Source organism: Canis lupus, chromosome 22 (genome assembly GCF_011100685.1).
Source record: "Canis lupus familiaris isolate Mischka breed German Shepherd chromosome 22, alternate assembly UU_Cfam_GSD_1.0, whole genome shotgun sequence".
Taxonomy (NCBI): domain Eukaryota; kingdom Metazoa; phylum Chordata; class Mammalia; order Carnivora; family Canidae; genus Canis; species Canis lupus.
The window spans coordinates 2,251,819-2,272,166 of record NC_049243.1 but is presented as its reverse complement, the minus strand read 5'-3'; the positions used below and the strand labels follow the sequence as shown (position 1 = coordinate 2,272,166).

The following is a 20,348-nucleotide window of genomic DNA, read 5'->3' as shown; positions in this document are numbered from 1 at the left end:
ACTAAGTAACTGGGGAGTTGTATAATTAATATTATTGACAAATACAAGGATTAAGAACTTCCTAGGAATAAAATTTCATGTTAGTATTTATTTTAAAAAGAATAGTGGGGGAAAAAAAAAAGAATAGTGAGACTGAGAGAAACAAAAAGACTTGGTGTCAAAACAAGCTGTCCCAGATAGAACCTGGATTGCCCAAACCAGTAATTACCTTTATTTTCCTTGCTTGTGTATAACTGTAAATATGTGCTGTGTCCCCAAAGGATTGGATACTGTTTTCTTGAGAGGAATTATTATTTCCCCTTTCCTCCTTTATCTAATGATTAATTTTAAAATCATTTTTTTCAGTAAGTCTTATTTCTAATTATGTTTATATACATTTATTCATATTTGTTAGTTTGGTTTTATGTGACTCATACAAAGAAATTAGGAAAAATCAAATTCTTAATTTGTAAAACTTAATTTTTAATCCAGAATTATAGTCCTTATCAACTATCAGATTTTAAAGTTTTCTTTACCTTGATAATTAAAGAGGAATAATTATTTTCCAAGTAGCCAAATAGTGTTCTCTTTTTATAACTTAAGCTATTCTTTTATTTACTTAAACTTTTCAAACACTTTTTTTTTCTGCACTAAAGGACATTTGCAAGTTAATAATCTAAGGCAGGATGAGAATCACTTTTTTTCTTAAAGTCCATTAATGCATAGAAAAGAACACATTTAAAAAATACCTTTAGGGGCACCTGAGTGGCTTAGTCAGTTAAGCATCTGACTTTTGATTTTAGCTCAGGCCATCATCTCAGGTCATGAGGTTGAGCCCCGTGTCAGGCTCTACACAGGGTAAGGAGTCTGCTTAAGGTCCTCTCTTCCTCCCCCTGCCCTCACCCCTCACAAGCATGCTTTCCCTAAAAAACGAGGGTGGGGGAAGACATACGTATATGTGTGTATATATACACATATGTCTTTAAACCATAGAATATTTCATACATCCATTTTTCAAAATAAAAACAGGAAATCTGTAACTTCTCGTTAAATACACAGTTTATTGTAGTCGTGTTAGTAAGACTAGGTGACATGGAAAAAGAAGAGACAAGACATAAAATTAAGCACAGAGAGATAGAATGAGTAATATGAAAAGTCAAATGGAAATATTAAAAGAGGTAACCAGATACCCCACCCTCCAAAAATGAAGGTAGCAGTTGAAAAATGAGAAAAGTAAGAGATACATAAACTTTCCATTTTGTGACCTTTTAGCAAGAGTTATGTTATTTTTTTTAAAATGCAAACAGATAAGGATAGTAAATGATCACCTTAAAGTTGATTAAGGGGATCCCTGGGTGGCTCAGCAGTTTAGCGCCTGCCTTTGGCCCAGGGTGTGATTCTGGAGTCCCGGGATCGAGTCTCACATCAGGCTCCCTGTAGGGAGCCTGCTTCTCTCTCTCATTAATAAATAAATAAAATTTTTTTATAAAACGTTTAAGATAAATAAATAAAGGTTGATTAAAATTCAGATTAAGTTCAGGCCAAACTAGATTTTCTCCGATAGAAGTCTCTCTATCCTAAGTCTTTTACTTTATCCTATCTTATTTTCTTAGTGTTTTTGAAAATATTGACACCTAATTTTTTGGCTTAATTTTAAAGTCTTACTATATTTGTAGATTGAAGGGCTCCAGATACCTCTAATCACTAAAGATATTATTTAGATTTTACAGTAAATGATTTTTAACTTGGTATACTTGTTACTCAAACATTTGTATTTTCTTCACGTAGATCATATATCTGTGACTCAGAATGAACAGGAAAATAAATCAGGTTCATTGCCCTCTACATCATATGAAGACTCCTTTCCAGAAGACTGTACATCTCTGTATGTATACAGGTTACATTTATTTGTTGTTAATACTTTTGCTACTAGGAAGAGATTTACTCTTTTTAATCATTTGATGTAAGAATAGATAGAATATATAAAAATTTTTTTCCCCGTCCAAAGCTTTAAAAGTTGTAGATTTTATGTAGGATAAAGTTTCATACATATGTCATTTAACAAGCTGTTTACTTATTAATATCTCTAGGTAATCAAGTCTTTCAATAAAATTTAGTTTAAGATTTCTTTGTGTAGGGGATCCCTGGGTGGCTCAGTGGTTTGGTGCCTGCCTTGGGCCCAGGGCGCAATCCTGGAGTCTGAGGATCAAGTGCCAATCAGGCTCCCTGCATGGAGCCTGCTTCTCTCTCTGCCTGTGTGTCTGCCTCTCTCTCTCTCTCTCTCTCTCTCTGTGTCTCTCATGAGTAAATAAATAAAATCCTTAAAAAAAAAGTTTTCTTTGTATAGGGGTGCATGAGTGGCTCATTCAATTGAGTATCCAACTCTTCATTTCAACTCAGGTCATGATCTCATGGGTTGTGGAATCAGAATGTTGAGCTCTGCTCTCAGCGAGGAGTCTACTTGCAATTCTCTGTCTTCTTTTCGTCTGCCCCTCCCTCCACTTGCATGTGGGTGTACTCTCTCAAATAAATAAACCTTTGAAAAAAAATTGTATAAATTAGTTAATGTACTGAAATCTATCAAACTGGCAATTTAACTAAAAAATTATTTTTCCTTGATTACTTCTTTATTTTTCATTATTTTTTAAAATTTTATTTTTTAAGTAATCTCTACACCCAATGTGGGGCTTAAACTTACACCCCCTGAGATTAAGAGTCAGATGCTGTACCAACTGAGCCAGCCAGGTACCCCTGGATTATTTCATTTAGAGTATTGGAAAGGTGTAAACAGTATTTCTTTCACTATCAGTTCAGCTTTTCAAATAGTTTAACAGTTCTAAATTAGTACCAGAAAGCTTATGAGAATAGGCTAATTTTTTCTGACCTTTTCTTTCTCCTTTTACCATTTCAGTACCATTTTGTAGATTCCTTAGCATAAAGTAAAATTGTATAAAAGGAAATATGACATTCTGACACATGGTCTTTAATTTTAGTAGGTAATAGCATTACTAAAACTTTCAAGAACTAGTGTAAAGGAAGTTTCTGAAAGTATTTTGAGCTAGGCCAAGGAACAGAATTTCAGAAACAAAAAGTGTCTTTATAGAGGGAGTTCTTATGTCAGTTGCCTTATTTTGTCTTTTCAGCAATATATTGAAAAATTGTCAATGTAGAATTCTATTTGTTGTTTTATGAGAGTTTTAGATAGACCCTATTTTACATATGATATGCATTTGCACATATTAGAGGTGTTATTACAGTTTGAGTCTAAATGATTCATAAAACATAATATTTTCAGAAATCTAGAAATTCTGGTCTTTTGATATATAACAAAATTTCATTACCTTCTAAAAACAAATTTAATCATTTTAAATCACAAAATCACTTTAAATCACAAATATAAGATTCGTTTTCATGTAAATTACCACCAGTCTTCCATCTTCTATTTATTTTACTAAAAATTTTAAGCCTGAATGCAGAAGTGGATTTATTAAGTATCTCTTTTTTTTTTTTCATTTTCCTAGCTTATCAGAATCTTTTTGAATTTTGAATCTCCTTTTATATTTTCTTTCCCTTTTAGTTTTTTTTCTTCCACAATATATTAAATGAGTTTTCTAGTCTTTAATATATTCACTGAAAACGATATCGGATAGGACAGGACCAAAGATAAAACCCTTGCTGGGGATCCCTGGGTGGCGCAGCGGTTTGGCACCTGCCTTTGGCCCAGGGCGCGATCCTGGAGACCCGGGATCGAATCCCACGTCGGGCTCCCGGTGCATGGAGCCTGCTTCTCCCTCTGCCTGTGTCTCTGCCTCTCTCTCTCTCTCTCTGTGTGACTATCATAAATAAATAAAAATTTATTAAAAAAAAAAAAACAAAAAAACCTTGCTGGCTCACTGTCCCTTCATTACTCTTCAGAAAGAATTGTTGGCCTAACTGAATTTACTTATCTCTACGATTATCCCACCTCCATTTCTCTATCTTAACTGACAAGACTATTAGAGGAAATCAAGATTCACTGAAATAGCATTCTATATAATTGCCAGACATTATCAAGCCTCGATTAAAAAGGAAAATCAGGGGCACCTGGGTGGCTCAGCCAGGTGTCTGCCAGGTCATGATCCTGGGGTCCTGTGATCCAGCCTGCATCTCCCTTCTCCTTTGCCTGCCTGCTTGTGTGTGTGCTCTCTGTTTGACAGAAGACAGATGCTTAATCTGCTGAGCCACCCAGGCGCCCCACAATAAAATCTTGAAAAAAAATAAAATTAGTTTAATTTGTACTTTTCTTAATCCATTTTGGCTTTTCAAATTCTACGTACTTAAAAGTCACATGCTTGATTCTCTCTTCTAGAAATTGTTTCGAGATCATTTTTAAGCTAATCATTCTTTGCTGTCTGGAATGTTCCCTTTTTACCTATTTTTAAAAATCAGGGCAGCATTTACTCATTTTTTATTCATATTAAGTTTTTTCAAGACCTTGAGATATAATTTGTTTGGGCCTAGAATTTTAAATATGTTTAAATGAACTGGCGTTGTAGGACTCCTTTTAAATTATCACAGACTTTAGTTTCTTTATTTTTGTCTGGTCTTTGCAAGTTGGGGCAGTACTTACAGATGGAAAAGATGAAGGCACAATTGTTTTTGAGCTCTTCTTTCTGTTATCAGCCTTGTGCTCTTTCCCCTAACAAACTACTTGTTACAAACATAGCTTTAAAGTTTTTGTTGCTGTTTTACTAGCATTTTGGGGAACCTAAGTTCTAAGTAGGCTTGAACCTTTGTGAGACTTTCCTTATACGTTCACATCAAGATTTGTATTGATAATTGGTCTTCTTTTTTTCTTTTGTACATGTTCTTTTAAAAATCTGAGTTGAATTTAAATAAGATTTTAAAAAATAAAAAAAAAATCTGAGCTTCCCAAAGAAACTAGTTTCTCTGTTTTCTCATCTCATTAGGATTATTTGTGATTACATAATCAGAATTTCATTTCCTTAGAACCTGTAACTCTTCTTGTGCTATATTTCCACTTAGAGGTTTTGTCTATGAGATCATACTTAACTTTGAGTTGAACTTTGTGAGGTCTTTTCAAATGTGAAAGGACATTTCTAATTAGCTCAGAGTTTTCTTTCTTTGCCATTAAGAATTTCAAGGCCATGTTTCATCCATGATCAAAATTGTGTTTAAATAATTCCTTTTGTTTTTCCTCTGTAGATCATTAGCTTATTACTTGTTTTGCTTTCAGTAATTAAACCTCTAGCACGCCATTAGTTACATAGGGAGACAGGCAAACTTAATGGGGAATAACTTAAGCCAAGGATTCTCACTCCCAGCTGAATTGCTCAAGGTCATACAGTTTGTCAGTGGCAAAACCAGAGTGAAAATCTTAGGTCTAATAAAAAACTGGCCTTCTATATTTTATTCTACAGTTGAATTGAATTTCTTCTTATAATTGAGCTATGACAGGTAAACGTAAAAACAAAAATTCTGGTGATAATTAAAAGGTATCTATTTTTGTGATGTTAGGAAACCTGGCTTAATTTTTTTTCTTAGGTAGGTACTTTGGTGTGTCAGGAACACAAACCTACTCAAGCCAGTTTAAGTAGTAGAATTTATTAGAGATATGCCAGACATAGAGCTTTGACTAACATGGTAGAAGTAGGCTTGTTCCACTGTGAAAGACAGAGATGTGAATTTAAGTCATTTGGCTTTTCACATGACATGCATACAAACACCCAAAGAGGTTTTTTAACTGGATGCACATGCAGACACACACACCCCTAATCTACACATACACACACATAAATAAAGTGAGCTGTCCAAGAACAGAAAACACAACACAGCATGGTATATAGGGACTAGAATTGAAACTGGGGAGTCAGTACCTGAGGTCAAGGTTGGCATTTTTTAGCTCTGCTTCTCTTCATCTGTTCTCAACTGGTTCTTCTGTTCCCACATAGCTGTCCCAGCTAAGCACTGTATGTATGACCTGCTAGTGCTAGTGTCAGGTCATGGTATATTTTTTTACGTATTGATACAAATTCTTGAGAGAGACGATGAATAGCCCAGTGTGAATACATGACCCAATAGCTTTGAGTACAGTGAAATTAAAAGGGCCACCTTTTAGAAGAGGATGTCCAAAGAAAGGACTGAGCAGAAAACAAATGTATCTTATAGTCTTTAAGATAAATGTAGTTTACATAGGTTTTTTTTTAAAAAATATGCTCCTTCAGTGGCCATCAAGGATAGAATGACTTTTTACCTCAGGCTTGCCAAAAGCCAGGGAGTTTGTTGACAAGTCCCTGGGGCCTTGTAGCTTAAGGTGTCTAATAACAAAACAGTTCTCAATCCACATCCAAACTGAGCATTCCTTATCCAGAACCTAGCAAACAGGCGCAGACAATACCGTACTTACCTATTTATCCTTTGTTTACCTCCAGTGTTTTCCTGTTTGGGGGGAGGGGCCGGGCGGTCTATAACTAGGTTCACAACACTATAGGATTGGGTCTTTTAATTTTTGTTTTTGTTTTTTTCTAGTAATGTATCTTTATATGTATAAGAAAGTTAACCTTTCTCCCCATAAAATGGGATTGAGCTGGTTACTTCTGGAGCTTTGTAGTAAATTGGTTTGCTTTCACTTACTATATGAAATGAGGCACAGATAAGAAAAGAATAATTTCTGAGGTTCTTATCAGTGTTTCATTTTCATGTTTTTCTGCTTCTTGTTTCCTAGCTCTGCTTCAGTATAAATGGTACTTCTCCCTTTGTTAATTGCCTAATAACTCAAGCCTTCTACCTCTTAGTATTTATTAATCACCAGGAGAGAACTTTTAAGCCAGGTTGGCTAATGTTTTTGAAATCTTAAATTCCAAATTATCAGTTTTACTAGCATGTTTACTATTATGAATATTAGTCCTAAGTAGGTCTAATTGTGTATTGTTCCTATAATGACTAACTTGGAACTGTACTTATTGCCACATGAGGAGATTATGTAAAAGTACACTGTAAACTATAAACTACGGTACAAACATTAGTTATTATTTAAGAACTCAGGGTAACCCAGAGACTTTCTCTCTCACATATACCCTGAATTAATCAATTTCATATTCAGAGAAGAACCTTTTGAGTCATCAAGTTAGTATTCCATATCTCCCTTTCCCCAAAGAAGCAAAACAGGAACAAAAGAAGATCATAGTTGAAATAGAGGAAATCAAATAAAAAGATTTGGAGAAAAGGATGCCACAGAAGAGAATCTGAAACATAATTTATTTGGTTAAGGCAAGTTGAAAAGGAAAATGAAATATTTGGTTTACTGGTTATACAACTCTGTAGGCATATAAATAAAGTCACTTGAGAGTGGGTAACCTCTATCCGTTACCCAGTATAGGTTATAACCTGTAAAGAAGAAAGCCATGAGAGGCTAAGAGAATTTATTACAGTGAACACTGAATGAAATAAGAGGAATGAAGGTTCTCAGGTAGACAAATAGAAGTGCTCAGAGTTTGGAGTGTACTATGCTTTGTAAGAAAGAGTGATAGGAAGGAAGGTGGCACTTAATAAGAGAGAAGCAATTCCAGGCACATGCTTTAAAAAACAAGAAAATATTGGATACCAAAATAAATAAATGAATAAAAGCAAAACTAAGGTGTAGACTAGGCTAAAGAAGATACAAGTTAAACAGAGGAGTAAAGCAAAAGGTGTATTATAGAATTTATTTCTTGCTATAGAATATGCCCCCAGCATTATTCAAAAATACTAAAACAGATTGAAATTAGTTGTTTCCTCAAGATTCTTCTGTTCTTTTCCTCCTCGTTGGATTTGCCTTATTCTAGCTATATTCTCATCCGGTATTTTTTTTACTATCTTTTCAAGAAGTTTAAAAGATTAACAACATAAAGGAATACAGCAAAACCCAAGCACAATTTAGAATTAACAGCTATTAACATTTCATTGTATTTGCTTCCAGTTTCCTTAAACAAATAAATAAATGTATAGGTATAGGTATGTATATATGAGGGTGGGGCCTCTTTGAACCTTACCTAACTTCTTGCAGTGACAAGTTTTATTCCCCTTTCTACCTTCCCAGGAGCATCACTATCATCAGTTATTTCTCTAGTTAATTTTTTAATATTTATATAGCCACAAACGATATATAGTACTATTGTAGTTTTAAAATATCATGGAAATACTCATACATGTATCATCTTGATTTTCTCAGCATTGAGAGCTAGTCGTATTGCTGTGTATAGATCTGATTCATTCCTTTTTAACTCTTGTTTTTTCATAATGTGAAATATAAATTTTATTTATTCCTTCAAGGATGGGTAATTCGATTGGTTTCAGATATTTCCTATTTATAAATAGTGTGATCAGTTTTATGCTAGTCTTTCTTTTAAGAAAGTATTCATTATAAAAATCTCTTATTAAGGAGATCAAAGATGTGATCTGGAACGTGTAAGATTATACAGAATGTAAGAGAAAAGGTCAAATGGATGAGAAAACAAAGAGAATGACGAATAATTACTGTCCTAAAAATTTCTGTCCTACTAACAGAAAACCAGTAACTCCAGTTAATGCCATAGAAATGCTTTCAGGATTATCCCTATGTTGCAGTGTTCTTTAGAAAATGTATGCATTTCAAGCCAAAGTGGTAGGATTAGGGTCAATGTGCTGCTGCTCATGGCGAAGAAAATCCCATGTAAACTAGAACTCAGAATTTCTCTGACAACTCTGAAAATAAAAATGCATGCCTTTTCCATTTATAAATTTGGTAATTATAAAAATATGAAATGTAGATATTTTCAGTATACTAAAAGATAGTTAATGTCAATCTACATTACAAAAGCATTGCTTATGGAAAAATCTACCGTATTTTGTTGTGAACTAAAACAGAAACTAGAATAAACAAAAACAACAAAGGAGATAACTTCTGAGTATAAGAAAATATCTAGTCTTAGGACTCCTGGGTGGCTCAGCAGTTGAGCATCTGCCTTTGGCTAAGGGCGTGATCCCGAGTCCCAGGAGTCCCAGGATCGAGTCCCACATCAGGCTCTCTCTGCATGGAGCCTGCTTCTCCTCCCCCTTCCTGGGTCTCTGCCTCTCTCTCCATGTCTCTCATGAATAAATAAATAAAATCTTTAAAAAGAAAGAAAAGAAAATATCAAGTCTTGAGGTAAAAGACTTTACCAAGATAGATACTCATTAAAAAAGAAGTTTTAGTATTTATTAAAATATAAGTATGTTGGAAGTATTGAGACAAAAGCAAAAAAACAAAATAATCAGGTTAGCACCAGACTTAATCCCTGCAGATGCTCAGAAAACATGCCAACCATATGCCTTCTGGAAAATTTTCTCATATATCCTCTTGTTGACCAAAAGATGAATCCGAATGTAGAAATTAGGATTGGGGAGAACATAGTATTTAAGATATGTCAGTGGCATGGAAACTATCTAAATATGAAGTTAACTATAATAAATAGGAGTCCTTAAACTCGGGGCCATGGAGTCCCTTGATGGTATGCAAAATTTTATGTTAATGGTTATTTCTAGGGAGAGAGTTCATAGTTTTCATGAGATTGCAAAAAGGATTCATGGTCCTAAAAGTTTAAATGCCACTATTAGGGATATATGGATCTTACAATTTTAGAATTTTTAATCCAGAGACATATTAAAAGAGTGAGATGACCAAGTGGAATTTATACTAGTCAAGCAAGAATGATTTAGTATTAGAAAATTCATTATTTTACCAAAGTAGAGCATAGGAAGAAAAACTTAACAGGTGCCAAAAGACCTTAAAAATTCAATGCCAACAATTACCAATAGAAGAATTGTCTTTGGGATCCCTGGGTGGCGCAGCGGTTTGGCGCCTGCCTTTGGCCCAGGGCGCGATCCTGGAGACCTGGGATCGAATCCCATGTCGGGCTCCCGGTGCATGGAGCCTGCTTCTCCCTCTGCCTGTGTCTCTGCCTCTCTCTCTCTCTCTCTCTCTCTCTCTGTGACTATCATAAATAAAAATAAAAATTAAAAAAAAAATTGTCTTTAATGTGATAGAGGGAGGATATATTTCTCTAACATCTATATCTTATGTATTTTTTTATATCTTATGTATTGATGAAACTCTAGATGTATTTTCTTTAAGATTAATCAGAAATGCCTGCTATCATAATTATTCAATATTTTCCTAGAAATTCTAGATAGTATAGTTGAATATCAAAGAAAATATGCTTATTGAAATGCACACTGTAAAATTAGTTGTAGATGATCTTATCTACCTAGAAAATGTGTAAATTAAGAGCCATGTGTAAAATTAATAAGTTAAAAAGAGGGTTAAATAATAGTCATATAAAATAAAAATGTGGAAATCTATACCGTTAGAAAATACAGAATAAAGTCCCCATTCACAGTACTAAAAAGTAAATAATCACAAGAAATGTATACATGAAGATAATTAAACTTAAATCTTTTAATAAATGGGTAAATGTACTGTGTTCCTTGATGGGAAAGCTATATATTATAAAAATGTAATTCTTTGCAAATAAATGTGTAGATTTAATTTAATATGAGATCCAGGCACTTGGATTTTTTAAGTTGGCAAATACTATAAATTTAATTTCAAAAGGCAAAGAAAACAGAACATGTTCAAAAGGAAAAATAGTGACAGAGGACTTGCCCTGATAAATCTCAATATATATCATCAACCTGTGGGAAAAAAACCACATTGGTGTTGGTTCATATCAACTGGTAACAGTTGCATCCAGACAGAATAAGGCTAGAAAATAATAGAACATTTTATGTATTTGCAAGAACATGATTAAACTAGCGAGTCAAAAGTTACACAGTAAAAGACTTATTCAGTAATTGACTCTGGAAGAACTGGATATCATTTGGAAAATTTGAGTTTAGATCTTCATGGTACATCTGAATAAATTCCAGATGAAATTGCACTCCCAACTCATGAAACAATTAATTATAAATTTAGAGCCCTAATAAAAATATTAATAAAGATTAGATGTTTTTCCATGACACTATGCATCGTGGCTTTATTCATAGCATTACTTACATTTTATTGTAGATACTTAATTGTCTGTCTAGAACCTAAGCTCCTTGAGATCAAGGAGCTCTCATTGTTTTCATAGCACCTGGTATATAGCAGGCACTCAAGAAATATGAATGAATGAACGAACAAATAGGAAGTTGAACAAAACATATGAACAGATAGGTAACCAAAGGAAAAAAAAGACCAGTAAACATGAAATTATGTTCAAACTCTCTCTTAGAGAAAAACATTAAGGAGATAATAAAGTACTGGTTTTCATTTATCAAACTGGTTAAAAATTTTTTAATTGATAATTATATCAACATTCATATGGTGTAAATTAGTCTAGCCTTTTTGGAAAGCAATTTGGTAGTCCATATTGGTTAATAATGTGTGTACCTCCTAGCATCATGATTATGATCTCTAAAAGTTATTTCTCATTAAGCAGAATGAACCATAGACCTTTAGAGGAATGGCTGATTCTAGATCTGTGACTTCTCAAGACAAAAAGCAAGAAAGCTATCAAAATAGACTGCCAAATGTGTTAAATATAGGAGCAAACTTGAAGAAGTTCCCACTGGCCAAAAATGGCACAATTTGAACATCTAAAGGAATAATCACTGTGATTGATTAAATCACATTAAATATATAAAAATCCATGGGTTCACGATAACATTTTAAGAATCAGTGACTGTGGTAGATGTTGGGATACAACTCACCATTCTGAATTCTAGTAAATAAAGAGAAAGAATCAAGTATTTATCTTCTCTTTCCTATATTAACTGTATTTCAGATAACCCAAGAGTTGATGCGGAAAATTTCTTCTTTATCAAAGAATTCCAGCCAGAAAATGCAGTAGAAATGGTAGAATTGGAAGATTGTTATTTTTACAACTTCCCCCATTCCCAAAGAAACCGTGGCCTTAGGCCAGTGCTGTCAAACTAATGGTGGTTAAGAACAGGTGCTGTGTTTTGTTTTAAATTTCAAATTTATTGAGGAGGAATACACTTATAAAATGCAGTGAGATGTTGCAGCAATATTAAACTGATGTAAAAGTTTATAAACTTCTGCATCTTTATATTTTTGTACTTCTTATGAATTGGTAACAAACCACTGGGGGCTGACAGCCACCACACCTTGAGTAGCACTGGCCTAGACAATGATCATGAATGAATAACAAAACTATTAAGTGAAAGGAAGATATAGAACACCCTTCCCCCTCGCCTAAATTGATTGGTAACAAGTGTCAAAGATTACACCAGACATTAAGTGATGAAAACTGATTTTATTCAGTAACTACTGACAGGAGGAGGAAAAGCTGAGCTCCATTCCAATTTGTGCTGGAGTAACTGATATTTTAAAGGTGAATGAGAGAAAAGAGATAAAGGAAGAGGGGAACCCAAGTGAGAAATTACAGAGTCCATGTGAATGCCTCTGAGACCAGCTGTGGGGGCTAGCCAGAAATTGTCAAAGTTAGAATCTCTCCTCCAACAGAGATGGTAAGACAGAGGCCCTATGTTTCCTGATGATTAACTTTCAAGGGAAGGGCCTTTAGGACCTAGAGAAAGGTGCTCCTGAGGGTTGTAGGAATTAAATACACATCTTTGATGAATGGAGGACAAGATTCACAATTGTAAGCCCTTTTTAGTAAATGCTCTAAGAAAGGAAGGTGAGGGGTTCATCTTTGGGTGTTGGCTAGGGGTAACCTTAAACTTGCTGACTGCCTTGGGCTTTTGCAGGCAGGCACTTTACTGGGGGACTTGGGTCCTCCCAGAGACATGGCCATAGGCTGCTAAAAGCCTTGCCAGAGTTTGGTTTTAGTGCATAGGTTTGGATGGAGTCGTCATGTGCTGAGAGTGCTACAGTCCTTAAAAGTATGTGGGGGTCCAATATAGCAGATTTTTTAATGAAAAAAAAAATACACAAGTATGTGTTAAGTATGCAAGTTTTATTAATAAGATTATTTTGAAGTGTGTATTCTTGTTACCTAGTAATTTGTCTTAAAGGCATGTATCCTAAGGTAATCAGGAATTTGGTCAAGGATTTATGTATGAGGATGTTCATCAAAGCAGTAACCTACTGGAAAATTGGAAACAAATGTTTTCAATGTTAATAGATTTATAAATAAATTATAGTACATCCTTTAATCTATTACATTGTCAGAAATTACAAAGCATCAAGAGCCATTGATGAGGCTCTGCTGCAAAAGCAAGCACTCTCATAAATTGCTGGAATGACTGACCCCCATGGAGAAGAGTTTGGCAGTCTTAACAGAGTTACTGATTCATTTACCTGTGAACTAGGACTCCCACTTCTGGAAACCTATTCCAAAGTGAAACACTAATTGTATGAAATTGTTATGCACAAAGTTACTTGTTACATCATGATTGTGATAGCAAAAGATTGGAAACAGTAGAAGACTAGTAAAATGTGGATTTTTTTTTTTTTTAAGATTTTGTTTATTCATGAGAGAGACACATACACAGAGAGAGAGAGAGAGGCAGAGACACAGAGGGGAAGAAGCAGGCTCCAATGCAGGGAGCCTGACGCGGGACTCAATCCCTGGTCTCCAGGATCATGCCCTGGACTGAAGGTGGCGCTAAACCGCTGAGCCACCTGGGCTGCCCTAAAATGTGGAATTTATGCAGAGGAGTGCTTTATAGCTGGAAAAGGAATGGGGAACCTCATATCTGTGCATTCAGTATAGCATCCACGTACTACATGTGACTATTTATGTTTGAATTATTTGAATTAAAATTAAATTTGAATCGATCAAAATTAAATTTAGTTTAAAATTCAGGGTTTTTTTCAGTGTGGATGGAACTGGAGGGTATTATCCTGAATGAAATAAATCAGTTGGAGAAGGACAAACATCATATGGTTTCACTCATATGTGGGATATAAGAAATAGTGAAAGGGATTATAAGGGAAAGGAGGGGAACTGAGTGGGAAAAATTAGAGAGGGAGACAAATTATGAGAGACTCCTAATTCTAGGAAACAAAAGGAGGCAAAAGGGGAGGTGGGCAGGGGGATGGGGTAACTGAGTGATGGGCACTGAGGAGGGCACTTGATGGGATGAGCACTGGGTGTTCTACTATATGTTTAAAAGTGCTCAATAGCCACATGTGGCCAGTGGAGCTACCAAACTGAGCAGGACAGATATGGACTATTTCTATCAATATAGTGCTGCTTTATATAGTGAGCATAAAAATATCCCCAGAATACCTATATAACTTGCATAAAATAAATAACAGGTACCTAGATAAATAGAAAATATTAGGTAAAACAAAGTCTAGGTACTTTGTGAAAGATTAAAACCCAAGTTCTATCTATACACATGGAATCTTTTCATGGAATTTTTTTTTTTTTTTTTTTTTAAGATTTCATTTCCTTATTCATGAGAGACACACAGAGAGAGAGAGAAAGGCAGAGACACAGGCAGGGGGAGAAGCAGGCTCCATGCAGGGAGCCCGACATGGGACTTGATCCCGGGTTTCCAGGATCACACCCTGGGCCGGCAGCGCCAAATCACTGTGCCACTGGGGCTGCCCTTTTTTTTTTTAAGATTTTATTTGTTCATGAGAGACACACACAGAAGCAGAGTTAGTTCATGGTTTTTTTTTTTTTTTTTTTTCCTTAAAATCAGTAACCTCTCCATTTTCTCCTGTCAGCTCATTGTTTTAATATATGTCAATGTGCCACGTGGAATACATATTACAGAAAAAGTCCAGTTAGTATAATTATTGAAGGATTCTTGATGAATTAGTTTTTTTTTTTTTCAGTAGTCTTTCTTGTTTCTTACAAGCAAAAATTTTGAACCAAACATGCCTGAAGAAGTAACATTCCTCAAAGTGCATGCTCTAAATCAACTCTAAAGTTGGTAGGTGCTGTAGCACAGAGTTAAAGGTATAATCACTACTTTCTGGGATATTCTGAAATTAGGTTGTGGTACAATAGGAGGAATACTTGGTCTTTGTCCTGGTCCTTCATTTAGCTTCTAAAACCTGTGGAGTTTCCTGAAGAATGTGTGTCTTCAACCTGCTAATGAAATGACTTGGGTGAAGGACTGCCAGTTAGTTTCAGGGTGGATGCTGGTCACCAAAGATTAAACCTCCATTAGAAGCTTGAAGGGAGGGGAGAAGGGCTGGAAATTGAGATCATCTCCAATGGCAAATGATTTAATCAATCATGTTTACATAGTGAAGTATCCATAAAAACCTCTAAGTGGACAGGGTTCTTTCTGTCCGCTTCCTGGTTGGTGAAGGTTTTGAGGTGCTGGGAGGGTGGCAGGCCAACTCCGTGCCCTTTCGCACTTACCTTGCCCTACGTTTGGCCATCTCTGAGTTGTATCTTTTATTTAAACTGGTAATAGTGATTAAAGTGATAATTAGTAATATTACTGTAGTAGTAATTAAAGTGAGTCTTTCTAGCAAATTCACAAGCCTGAGGAGGGCATGTGGAAACCCCTAGGTTGGTCAGAAGTTTGGGTGGCCTGGAACTTGTGTTTGACACGTGAAGTGGGGACAGTCTTGTGGGATGAGACCTTTTAACTTCTCGTATCTGATGCTAACTCCAGGTAGGTAGTGTCAGAATTGAACTGAATTATTGGGCACCCAGTTGAAGATGTGGAACTAGGAGAAAAACACCATGTTTTTGGTGTCCAGAGGGGAAAAAAATCCTTTAAAGTATGACTTTTATATCGTTATAGAATATAATAAGTAAAATGCTTATTTCAGAGTTTGGCTTATTTTAGTGATGTCTAGAAAGAAATTAATGGGAACTAATTTACACATTAGTGTGCAGTGTTTTTTAAAAATGGGGAATTGTATATGTTGAGATACTAATGAATTCTTAATTTTAAGCAGATCTGCAAAAAATAAGGAAATTCCTCCTTTGGAAAATAAAGTTGCCTACATTAGAGAAAAGAAATCATTTTTTAATCTACCTTACCGAAGTCATGACTGCTCTCGAACTTGTCTGATGAAAACACCACTGACCTTCAAGGGAGAAAACCCTCTGCAGCTACCAATCAAATGCCACTTCCAAAGACGACATGCAAAGACAAACTCTCATTCTTCAGCACTCCATGTGAGTTATAAAACCCCTTGTGGAAGGAGTCTACGAAACGTGGAAGAAGTTTTTCGTTACCTGCTTGAGACAGAGTGCAACTATTTATTTACAGATAATTTTTCTTTCAATACCTATGTTCAGTTGACTCGGAATTACCCAAAACAAGAAGAAATTGTTTCTGATGTGGATATAAGCAATGGAGTGGAATCGGTACCCATTTCTTTCTGTAATGAAATTGACAATAGAAAGCTTCCACATTTTAAGTACAGAAGGACTGTGTGGCCACGTGCATATTATCTAACCAGCTTTTCCAACATGTTTACTGATTCATGTGACTGTTCTGAGGGCTGCATAGACATGTGAGTAGAAAATATGGCATTTAAAAAAATCTTCTGAACAAAAGGGTTCTTGTCAGGAAGTCCTGCTATGTATCAATTTGTCTGTCTAAACTCTGTTCACCAAAAATCAACAGTGGAAAGATATACTCTCTCACTAGCAATAGAAAGGAAAATCTTTCCCAAATATTATAATGATTTGAAAATTATTTCTTCTGAAGATGAGTATTTCCTTTAATCTAGTATCACAATCATAATAGCAACAAGTCCAGCTAGTGTCATGTAACAGTGCCAGACATTGTAACATGTGCTTTATGTACACTTTTTAAATTTAATCCTCACAAAACCCCCCATGAGGTCGGTAATATTACTTCTGTGTTAGAAATGAGGAAGCCAAGAAGCCAATTTTAAGGTCACAGGGCAGACAAATTGAAGAGTCAGGGTTTGAATTCGTGTTCTTTACTATTATGTTATATGTCTTGTTTTACTTTTATAAATTTTCCTTGCTACTTCTTTATAAAATTAAAGGTGCTTATAATTCATATTCTCATAATGTTGACATTCCATTAAAAAAACTTGTTCTAATACATTAAGAATTTAAAAATTTTAAGGATATATAAGATATATATACTTGTAGGTAGGCATATGTAGAGTGGATTTGCATTATATACATTTAATTTAGTGTAGATTTATCTACCTGTACTAGGCAAAGGAAAAAGAAAGAAAGAAAGAATTTAAATAGTTTCACCATCTTCTCCGTTGAAGTATGAGAGGACTTAAATCTACCGTTATGTCAATTTGGCTCAGTTCTTTTAGGCCTGTCATAGAGGAAATCTCTCACAGTGTCAGGTTTTTTCTCTTTAAAAATAAAGGTTTGGATTGTTTTTTTTTTTTTTTTAACATTTTGTCTATATATAATTTACATGTGGCAAAGTCTAGTCTGTCAGTGCTGGAGGAAAAAAATGGACAATGTTTGCTTAATGGTCAATTTATAAGATTTTTTTTTTTTTGAATCTTGACTATAAATGATTTTTTTTTTTTTTTTTTTTTGAGAGGGGGAGAGAGAAAGAATCTCAAGCAGCCTCCGCATCCTGCATGGAACCCAGTGCTGGGCTCAATCTCATGACCCTAAGATCGAAAACTTAGGGTTAGAACCAAAATCAAGAGTCAGATGATTAGCCCACTGGAACACTCAGGCACCCCAACTATATATGATTTTCACTTTAACACTGTAGGCACTAACCTTTATATAATATATACCACCAATATACATATTTTCATCTGTTGGTCAGAAATTATAAGAGAAATCACAAAAGCAGAAGCTGAAACCCACTAGGATCTGGAAATGAATACAGGCATTGTGGCTAGGGATTTTAACTCTTAGAAGAATGAGAATTAAACATGTCCCATGCATAGTAGAGTAGGCACTGAGTTCTCTAGAGAATAGAAACCAGGACTTCTACAGGACTGAGAAGTAGGCTAATTATGTCACACAGCCTGGAATGGGATTAACAACTTGTTTTAGAGCAATGAAACTCATAGTCACAGCCAGAGCAATAAGGAAAAGAGTCGACATAAAGGACCACCCAGGAGTAAACCCCACAGAAAGGTACGATGTCAGTCAAAGCACACAAAAATGTTTAGGAGCCATGAAGACAGCATGAGTCCTAATAAATGGGAGAATTCACACCTGAAGAATCATAGATAAATACAGAATCCGATTAAGAGCCTTTATTTTTTTAAAAGATTGATTGAGGGAATCCCAGGTGGTCTAGTGGTATAGCACCTGCCTTTGGCCCAGGGCATGATCCTGGAGTCAGGGGATCCAGTCCCACATCAGGCTCCCTGAGGGGAATCTGCTTCTCCCTCTGCCTGTGTCTCTGCCTCTCTCTCTCTCTCTGTGTTTCTCATGAATAAATAAAATCTTTAAAAAAAAAATTAAAAAAAAATAAAAGATTGATTGATTGATTGAAGAGAGGAAGAGAGAGCATAGGGGAGGGCCTGGAGGAGCAGGAGAAGGACAAACAGACTCTGAACTGAGTGCGGAGCCTGACGCAAGCTGAATTCAAGAGTCAGACACTCAACTGACCCAGGCACCCGGATGCCCCAAAAAGAGACTTTAAAATGTTTAAAATGTTCAGAGAGATTAAGATATTAGCATCCGTGAAATAAGAAAAGGATATTGGGGGGAGGGGGTGTATATATGGAAAAAAAACATTTGGAAACATGGAAATAAAACCTGTGTGATTGAAATAAAAATTGAATAGATGAACTTAATGGTAGAGTTCATACAGCTGGAAACAGTATTAGTCAATTGCAAGGCAAAATGAAAGAGATCTTCCAGAATGAAAAGAGATAAACACATGGAGAAAATAATTTATAGGTTAAAAACTACAGAAGATAAAATGAGAAACACCAGAATGTATCTGAGGAGAGAAGAGCAATAGTCAAAGAGCTAATAGCTAAAAATTTATAAAGTATCTAAGGTAGAGAATAAATCTCAAACACTATCAGAAAAAAGATTAACAACACAGTTCTCATCAGAAATAAAGAAGACAAAAGAAGCATATTAGCTTAAAATGTCAAAGGAAAATAAATGTAAAACTGGAATTCTATACCAGGCCAGACCAGTCATTTGACAAATTCAAACAATTACATAGCAATTGAGGACATTCATACATACTTTGTAGCAATAGTACTTTTAACTTTATTTATTTATTTAAAGATTATTTATTTATTCCTGAGAGATCCAGGCAGAGAGGAGCAGGCTCCCTGCAGGGAACCCAGGTGTTGCAGGCCTTGATCCCAGGACCCTGGGATCATGACCTGAGCCAAAGGCAGATGCTCAACTACTGAGCCACCCAAGTGCTCTGCTTTTAAGTATATGTAGAGCATGGTTTTCCAAGCTACAGATTTAATGGGATGTAAAATCATTAAAGTGGTTGTAACTAGAATTTTAAAAATAAAGAGTAAAATACCCACGGGGCACCTGGCTGGCTCACTTAGTAGAGCATGTGACTCTTAATCTCAGGGTTAAGTTTGAGCCCCATATTTGGTATAGAAATTACTTAAAATCTTCAGGGGTGGGATCCCTGGGTGGTGCAGCGGTTTAGCGCCTGCCTTAGGCCCAGGGAGCGATCCTGGCAGACCCGGGATCGAATCCCACATCGGGCTCTCGGTGCATGGAGTCTGCTTCTCCCTCTGCCTATGTCTCTCTCTCTCTCTCTGTGACTATCCTAAATAAAAAAAAATAAATAAAAAATTTATAAAATCTTCAGGGGTGCCTGGTTGGCACAGTCAAGTGTCTAATTCTTGGTATCAGCTCAGGTCTTGATCTTGGGGTCATGGATCAAGCCCTGCATTAGGCTCCACGCTCAGCACAGGATCTGCTGGAAATTCTCTCTCCCTCTCTCTCTCCCTCTGCCCCTGTTGCTCATGCACGCACTCGCTCTCAAATTTTAAAAAAATAAAAGCAATAAAATCTTTTTAAAAAATGCCCAAGTATATCATACATGATAAGGGTTTCAGTTTATACATATACATAGAGAAATATGTATGCCTATATAGGGTCATAAAGAAAATGTATTTCTTACTGTGGGTCATAGTCAAAAATATTTGAGACATCCTACTCTAGAGGTGCTAACACATACACATAAGAATAAGCTGTTCACTGCAGTATTGTTTGTAATATTGAAAACTAGAAGCAACGTTTTTTTAAATAATAAATTTATTTTTTATTGGTGTTCAGTTTGCCAACATACAGAATAACACCCAGTGCTCATCCCATCAAGTGCCCCCCTCAGTGCCCGTCACCCATTCACCCTCACCCCCCGCCCTCCTCCCCTTCCACCACCCCTAGTTCGTTTCCCAGAGTTAGGAGTCTTTATGTTCTGTCTCCCTTTCTGATATTTCCTACCCATTTCTTCTCCCTTTCTTT

General features: G+C 35.6%; 1 protein-coding gene across 13 annotated transcripts in view; it reads left to right on the top strand.

The window, feature by feature from the left end:
- SETDB2 (SET domain bifurcated histone lysine methyltransferase 2) overlaps positions 1-20,348 on the top strand; it is an 83,017-nt gene that overhangs the window by 14,187 nt on the left and 48,482 nt on the right. For all 13 annotated transcript variants that reach the window (XM_038569459.1, XM_038569453.1, XM_038569452.1 and 10 more), the window contains 2 exons: positions 1,768-1,864; positions 15,872-16,435. In XM_038569459.1, the coding sequence (XP_038425387.1) occupies positions 1,768-1,864; positions 15,872-16,435 (661 nt within the window). The remainder of the gene's footprint in view (positions 1-1,767; positions 1,865-15,871; positions 16,436-20,348) is intronic.